This window comes from Myzus persicae, unplaced genomic scaffold, assembly GCF_001856785.1.
Source record: "Myzus persicae strain clone G006 unplaced genomic scaffold, MPER_G0061.0, whole genome shotgun sequence".
In the NCBI taxonomy this organism is placed as follows: Eukaryota; Metazoa; Arthropoda; class Insecta; order Hemiptera; family Aphididae; genus Myzus; species Myzus persicae.
Genome location: NW_019100694.1, coordinates 1 through 8,949, shown reverse-complemented (window position 1 = coordinate 8,949; position 8,949 = coordinate 1). Strand labels below are relative to the sequence as shown.

The 8,949-nt window shown below is 27.5% G+C and overlaps 1 protein-coding gene across 1 annotated transcript; it reads left to right on the top strand.

Moving 5' to 3' along the window:
- Positions 1-2,502: 2,502 nt before the first annotated feature.
- LOC111042510 lies at positions 2,503-3,477 on the top strand. Its single transcript, XM_022327139.1, has 2 exons — positions 2,503-3,257; positions 3,321-3,477. The coding sequence occupies exons 1-2, from the start codon at positions 2,503-2,505 to the stop codon at positions 3,475-3,477; spliced, it is 912 nt and encodes a 303-aa protein (XP_022182831.1).
- The last annotated feature ends 5,472 nt before the right edge of the window (positions 3,478-8,949 follow it).

Sequence of the window (8,949 nt, the reverse complement as noted above, 5' to 3'; positions counted from 1 at the left end):
ATTTATTTTATTAATACTACCATTGATTATAAATACTACTAAATACTACTACTAATAATAATAGGTAAGTAATCATTATTATTATATTAAATAAAAGTTGAAAATAATAATACTACATAATATAAAACGATGTTATTTTATTTATTACAATGGACATTATACATAATATACCATATACCTATATTATAATAAGAAGGTATGGAACATAATAATATTGTAATATATTTAATATCATAAAATAAATATTATATATTATTTATTACTATATTAGTAATTACTAGTTACTTCTATAATTAATATAATATTTTTAAAATAAAAATCAAATATTTTAAATGCTGAATATAATATTATATAATTATTTTACAACAGTAAAATTATGTGATATTAAATATTTTTCTCTACACAGATAGACTACAAACAAAAACTTCAATTATGTTTTGCCCCACATAAATTAAATATGATTTGAACAATTTTTAATTTTTATAAAATATTTATGTTGAAATTACTTTTGTACAATTATATAAGAAAATTATTCCCCATGTTAAGTCGGATCAAAATTATCAATATTACCATAAATTAATATAAACTAATGTAAATTCTATAAAACTGTAGATATTAATATAATATTATGATTACTTTTAAAACATAACATAAGCCATATTTTTTTTTATTAAGATGCACAATTTGTATTATTTAATACAATAAGTATATGTGGTAATAGAACAAAAATATAATGAAAATAAGAATAAGAAACCACAAATTAGTCATTAGTGGCACTTAACTGGGAAATTATTTAAATATGAATTATAAAAGTATAGAAGGTTAAATGTTATCTGCTCTTATTGAGATAATAAGTAAGTAAAATTTAGGTGGAATGTATATGTATTAGATAAGTTTAGTATGAGAAGATTTTTAAATAGGTCAGTAAATTATAATTAATTTTGCCCCCCCCCCCCCTGTTAATAAGAGCCAAATGCCGCCTATAAATACTACATACTACAATATTTTAAAAAACTAGAACTGCTTACTTCTGATTGAATACGTAAATATTTTAAGGAACCACTTGTATTAATGGTATGATTATGCTTAATCATTAAAGTGATTTTTCCACATAATGGAGGATTCTTTTTTAGAAATAAATCATTTTTCCTAGTATTTCTGTTATTCTTTTTAATCAAAATATCAATTTTAGATTCACACAAGGTATTTCTGGGAGTTAACTCTTTTACATTCGGTTGATACACTTTATTTCTTTGGCTATGTTGGCACAACCAATACTTATGATACACAACTCTATAAAACGATAACAAAATTTAAATTATATTAGGTACATACACAAATTTTAGATTTTATTATATATTTAACAAACTTCTCTGGATTTTTTAATTGCCCTTGAACAATCCAATTAGTGGCACTTTTTTCTTTAAACAGATCAAAAAATATTTCAACATCATCTGTTGTATTTAAATTGCAACGTATCACTGCAATATTATTTTTAATATCGACTAATTCACAACGCAAATCTCTATTACTATTATTTATTTCATCTATAATATTTTTGATATCCATAATGTTGCGTTTAAATTTCGTAGATAATCGTAAAATATAACGTAAGTTAATATATTATGAAATAATAAACAAATTATAAACTCAAATTTAAATGCAAATAAATTAAATAGGTAATCAAATAAATATACCTATTTACTATTATAAACATTCATATCAGAGATAAGTAACAAACAATAATAATAATAATTTCGAGTGATAATAATTTAATATTATTGATAACGATCAGCCGACCAATAAGAAATTCGCATTTTATGACCGCTCTGCAGCGTCTAGGGTTTCTTATATCGCTTCCCGTAGTCACGTACGCCAGTATCAATGTTGCCAGGTATACGATAACTGATGGGCGCTTACGATAAATTATCCACTAGCCCATAGCCCATCACCACTATACCATAACACTGAATTTTACGATAATATCAATAAATTGTTTTCTAATATTTTTTAAACTAAAACAGTAAAACCTTATAATGACCTAATGACAGTACGAGGCATAACTTTATATTAATGAATATAACCGATATTATAGTTAAATTATTTATACTTTATACAAATATTAAAAAAAAAATTTGAAATAAAATAACAAAATAATATAAAAGACAGTGTACACTGTACATGTACATACACTGTACTACAGAATGATAAGTAAAAGATTTATTAGGAAAATATATATTATTGTGGAACAAAAGCTTTGTGGAACTACAGGTACTAGGTACTAGGTAGTGATTCATCCATGTTCCATAACAACGTTCCAATATAATCTAAAAATAGTAACTGATGAATATTGAATATAAATATTGAACCTAACCAACAATATTAATTATTAAAGGAACGTCAATCGTAAAATAGTAAAGTGTATTGTCTATGGATGATTTCCTTTGTGTTTTTTTTGTATGGTTTTGTTTAGTTTTTTTTTAATTGTTTGACAATAATAATATGTTACGTGATAGTGACTCAGACCCTGACGACCCACAAATGGTTAAAAGGTTAAAAAGAGAAAGTACACCAGTAAAAAAACTATCCATCAGACATGAACTACCAAAAGAAAAGCGTTCACATCACGCAAAACAACATTTTCGTAACGAGTGGTGTGAGAAACCGGAGTATAAAAGTTGGTTAACTTCAGTTAAAGGTAAGCCACTGAAAGCAAAATGTAAAGTTTGCAATTCAGAATTTCTTTCTGAATTAACTGTAATTAAAAATCACGGCAAAGGAACAAAGCATTTGCAAAATTTAAAATCTTCAACAAAGGTTAGCATCGATCAAATGTTTGCTAAAAAGAAAAATGATCCAATTGACCAATTAGTAAAATCAGCTGAAACTAAGTTATGTGGAATGATTGCAAAACACAATATATCGTTTAACTTTGTTGATCATCTTGTAGGCGTACTTAAATCAGCTATTCCTGACTCAAAAATTGTGAATGGTATACAAATGGGAAGAACTAAAGCTACATCGATTACAAAAAACGTTATTGGTTCTTGTCATTTTGAAAATCTTATACATAAAATGCAAACACAATATTTCAGTATACTTATTGATGAGTCAACAGACATTGGTGCCTTGAAATCCATGTGTATTTGTGTAAGGTATTTTGATACAAAATTAAATCAAATTCAAACAAATTTTTGGAGTATGGTGCAAGTATTCACTAATGTAGATGAAGCAGTTTCTGGTGCTACAGGAGAAAGGTATATCACCAAAAATTTTTACTACCTAAATTTCACTAAATTTAAATGCTTTATTTTTTTCAGGTTGTATGAAAAAACCATAGAGTCATTTGTTCAGAACGGTGTACCTATGGAAAATATTGTAGGATTTGCTTCAGACGGATGTAACACAATGTTTGGTCAAAGTAATTCTGTGACTAGTCGCTTAAGAGAAAATTTACCTGGATTTACAGCCTCATAAAATGTTGAGACCATCACAAACGAGGTTTAAATAAAATAATATTTATTTGTGTTTTACATTTTTATAACAGTGTATTTTTTTTATAGATGGCTGTCACTATTGAGTGCTGTTGACAGGTTAGTCGAACAATGGGAACCATTAAGACTCTTTTTCACATCTCGCCTTTATGAACTAAGATTAACATCTGTTGAAAAAATCCAGCAACTTCTTAACGACAAGGTTACCAAATTGTATTTCTATTTTTTGCAGTTTATTTTACCCAAATTTGTGTGTTTAAATCAGCTGTTCCAAGGAGAAAAAGGTCTTAATAACAACTCTTCATGAGAAAATGAGTAATACATTTAAGGATTTTTTATCGATAGTCATTAATCAAAGAGTGATATCTTTAAGCTCATCTAAATTATATGAAATTGATTTAGATAATTCAGCTAACTATATTCCTATTGATCAGATGTATTTGGGTATAAGTGTTAACAATGCTATACAAAATACAGACAAAGTTAAAGATAAAAAAAATGTAACAGAGTTTGGTAAAAAATGTCAGGGCTTTGTAATAACTGCATGTAAACAAATTAAGATGAGGTATGATTTTAAAGACCAAACTATGATTCTTATTTCATACTTGTCAATTAAAGTTGCATTAGGAAATGTTAATGACCGTCCACAATCTTTGTTACCTCTTATGAATTGTTTTCATAGAATTACTTCAAAAGATACTAAAACACAACAAATCATTGACGACCAATGGAGAAGCCTTCCTTTAATTAATTTACCTGATCAAATCAAAACTGAGACATCAGTAGACACATTTTGGAATAAATTAAAACATTTGATATAGGAGATGGGGTACTTGAATTTGAACAGCTAGGAAACTTTGCTTTAAATGCATTAGTTATACCACATTCCAATGCTAGTTGCGAAAGAATTTTTTCGAAAGTAAACTTAGTAAAACAAAGTCAAGAAATAAATTATTAGTTGATAGTTTAAATGGTATAATTAGGGCCTCAGAGTGTATTACTCATAATAAAAGTAATTGTTGTGTTAATTTTGTTCCTGATGAAAAAATGTTGAGTTCCATGACAGCTGATAATTTATACAAAAAAAGTTCAGATAATGATGTTGAAGTATTGTTTTCTTAAAAAATTGTTACATATTTGAATGTTTTTATTTATTTAAAATGTTAAATAATATGTTATCTAACCAATTTAATTAAAACCATGTACAACAATGTTAAAATGAATCCATGTTATTTGTGTAATAGCATATTTATACAATACTATATTATATTATAGGCAGAATAATAAATTACAGATTACATTAAATATTTAAAGATGATTTCAAAAAAAAATTAAATGTTTTGTTTTTGTTGATAAAATTAAATGATAACAACGATGGGCTAATCCCATAGATAATAAAGATATGGATAGGCCACGCCTATGTTAAATACATTTGAGGCCGCGTTCCCGGAGGGGAAGGCAATTGAGGCTCCTTTATATTGATAGTCGATACTCAATATAGGTATACTTTATTTGGCCTCAATTGTTCCCCTCGAAGACCGCTGATAAGACCAATATGTCCTATCCATATCTTTATTATCTATGGCTAATCCACGGTCTTAGATTTTTTTGATGATACGATAATTTCATGGGAAATGTGATAATTTTTGAAGACCTGTGCCATAATCATAGATAGAGAGTCTGGCAACACTGGCCAGTATACATATCATATTACTCTAATAAAACTACGTACTATGCTCCAATATAACAACATACAGATTTTAAAAAAGTTAGGGAATCTATTTTTTTTTCTTTATCATCTAATATTTTTTGGGATATATTTTTCTTTATTTTTTGTATAAATATTTTTACTCGATTTGTTTAATTTATTGCAACTTTGAATTTTAACGTATATTTGAGTTTGAAAATCCGTTAGAGCATTAATGAATATAAATAAATATGAATGAGTACTTGAGAAATATGAATTTAAATGCGAATGGAACGATTCACAAGCGTTTGTTGTTTTTGAAGTTGATGATGATGCTGATGCCCACATTGTTGGAGGATATAATGCATCATCATCAATATACGTACTCACCAAGTATGAAGCAAATGTGTCCAATTTTTCATTTTCTGGAGGCATTATCGCAGCTAATGTAAATACATAAATATTTCCAACTTCATTTGGATCTATAAATAATAATCCAGAAACATAACGCAGCCATTTTCCAACATCTCTTGTGCCATTTCTATATTCTACAGAAAGACCGAATTCCTGGATTTTTCTCTACCACACTGTGTGATATGAAATCTGCAGCATTCTATTTTTGTTCCAGACCAAACATTTAAAACAGCATTATATATAGACTTTTCAAGATCTACAATAACCGTCTTAGGATAAAATAATAAATTCATATTAGCACATTTATCAACTAACATTTTAAATATACGTTCATAGGATATAGTATATTTATCTGATTATAAACAAAATATTAATGGTATATAGTGACCATTTATATAGCCATGTAAAGTCACCAATTGTTTAAAAAACTTAGTGCAATAAGAAAAAGTACCATCTAAATAAATAATTTCTGATTGCGTTAAACAATTTAAATTTGTAGAGCATGCAAATATTACTAAGTTATGAAGTTCGTCATTTAACAACAAAAAGTCTTCATCTTTAGAAGTTTTTACTTCAAACGTTTTCAATATATTATGAATATCTAAAATATTTTTGGGTAATGCTGGAAAATTTTTACGTCTTGCATTATACATATTTCTTTTAATTCTTAATAAGTCACTGGTATCAATGGCATCACTATTACTTTCCTGTAAAACTTTACGTAGGATTTTACGCGGAGCATCTGAAATGTTTTCAGTCGTTTTTCTCTTTCCCGATTGTGTTAAACATGTTGTACTAACTTAACAAGTACTTTTTGCTCATCAGAAACGTGATTGTGTTCATTGGATCTCGACATAGTTTCTTTATCTGAAAAAGATAAACGAAAAAAATTTAGAAAATATTTTATTTCAAAAAATGCACTATACCTAAATACGCTTAAAAATTGAAAAATAAATAAACTTTTTATAGTATTGTTAGTATATAGTATTTGTTATTTGCTTAGTTTTGGACGTACTAATTGGATACTTATGATAACATTATTATCGATGATAACTTATACCTATTCATGTATATATGTTATAATAAAAATAATAATACATATGATAGGCAATATAATAGATAATATATAACGCCGATAATTTGAGCGGAAAGACCTAGCTATAATAAAATTGTTAACGACGATAATTTGTCATGATATATAATCCCATCACTAATCATAACGTAAAAAAAAAGAATAAAATGCAAAAGAAAATGATCTGATTTCGAGTGTCGATCCGGAAACCTGCGCATCTATGAACGACGCATTGGTCCAGTAGACTACAACTATAAGCTACTAATCTTGTGATATATTTTGATTATATCGTACAATATGTACCAAATCGTCCAAATCACATAGTTAATGAATAGCATACTTACGTATCATTACGTTTCAAAGTATAATATATCATATAATTAAATAATTACTTACCGATAATATATATAAGTGCCGGGCATTTATTCGCACTACATTTCCATTTGACTTCACCACTCGATAATGTTGATTGCTTGTGGAAAATAAATGAGGACATAATCAACACTTCTTTGTTTCTTTGATTTGTGCAGTACTTAAAAGTTGGTTGAGCAAAAATGGTTATAATAATCAAAGTGACAACGTGGTTATAATTTAAATATTTAAATTACAAATATAGTTTAACGGTAATATGATTTACACATTTATGGTAATACGATACGATAAAATGATAATCACAATCTCTGCAGTGTAGCCAACTCGTAGTGTAGTAATAATATTTAAAACAACTTGGGAGATCTTACATACTTCCTACAGGTAACTATAAAGTTGACCCGGTAGAGTTTACACATTTACTTCAGGTAAACATAATATTAACCCGGGAGAGTTTACCATCGAGAGAGCTTACTATTTTGAAAAATCGGGAGAGTTTACCACCGCCCATTTTGAATACTTATTAAGTAAAGTGCCACCGATCATTTCAAAAAAAGATACACATTGGAGATTGGCAATACCTGCTAAATTGCGCCTTGCGATTACCTTAAGATATTTGGCCACAGGTGATAGTTTTAAAAGTCTCCACTTTTTATTCAGTGTCCAGCGAAGTTATATCTAAAATTGTTCCTGAAGTCTGTACGGCCCTAAATACAGTTCTAAAGGATCAAATCAAGGTAAAAAAAGTTGTTTGCTTATTAAATTAATTAAAACTTTTAAATATTTTTTAATTTTAAATTTAAATACGTTTACAACTTTTTATAAATACCTATTTATTAATATTTAAAAAATAAAAAAAAAATTAATAATGATATTATATACTTAATAATGTTTAATTTTTTTTATATAAGTCAGTACTTTCGATGAAATAATTGTAGTTTACTGATTGTTTTCATCAGACATTGAAAAAGCTTTAGCTATAATGTTTTCTTCATCAATACGATTAATGCGATGATCGTAATTTTCAGATGTTACCCACCGTGCAAAGTAATGTTACAAACATTCCACTAATATACAATTTAAGTCTTAGTATAAACATTACAATGGCATGTTCCTTGACTGTTACAAGAATATTTCATAAGCATATAAGCATTTAACATTGAAAAAGAACGTTCCAGTAATATACATTGTGTGTATACAAAATTACATAACTTTGTTATGTTAACTAAATATTCCGTGAATGTTTGGAAAATACATAATTTATACATATAATCTTAGTATTTTTAGTTATTAATAGGCCGTATTGTTGTTATTCATTTTATACCGCGAAAAAGCGCGTTAACACCCGCAGCCGGGATATTGCTAGGCTAAAATGCACTTTACCACGCCCCTCACGAATTTCGATTTTTTTTTTTTTTTAAAAGACGTGTTTTTCAACGCTGATTTCGAAACTGTTTGAATTTTTGTGCGGAAACCATTATTTTGGAAGTTATAGTCTTACAAATTTTGTGATTTTACGTTTATACGCATGCGCTCAACACCATTATGCATTACTGCCGCGCGGAGCGTGTATAACCTATTTAAATTCTTTTTACTCTTAACCCTGTGACCCACTTGGGGAGGTGTTGCACAGCATGTTGGGGGATATTTTCGATTTGCGGAGCGGAGGTATATAGGTATATAGGTATAGTAGGTACTACAATATACTCATTAGCTTATCTACCTGATATAATTATCATCAAGATAATTGAATATAACAATATTTGTAAATATACAATTTAGTTATAATGAAATAGTTATAAAATAGCGATATTGATATAAAAATAGAACGAAGACCAATTAAAATGTGCAATTTTGTTTGTTTTTTTAAATATCCCAATTATAATGCATAGCAGTTATATTATATAATATTT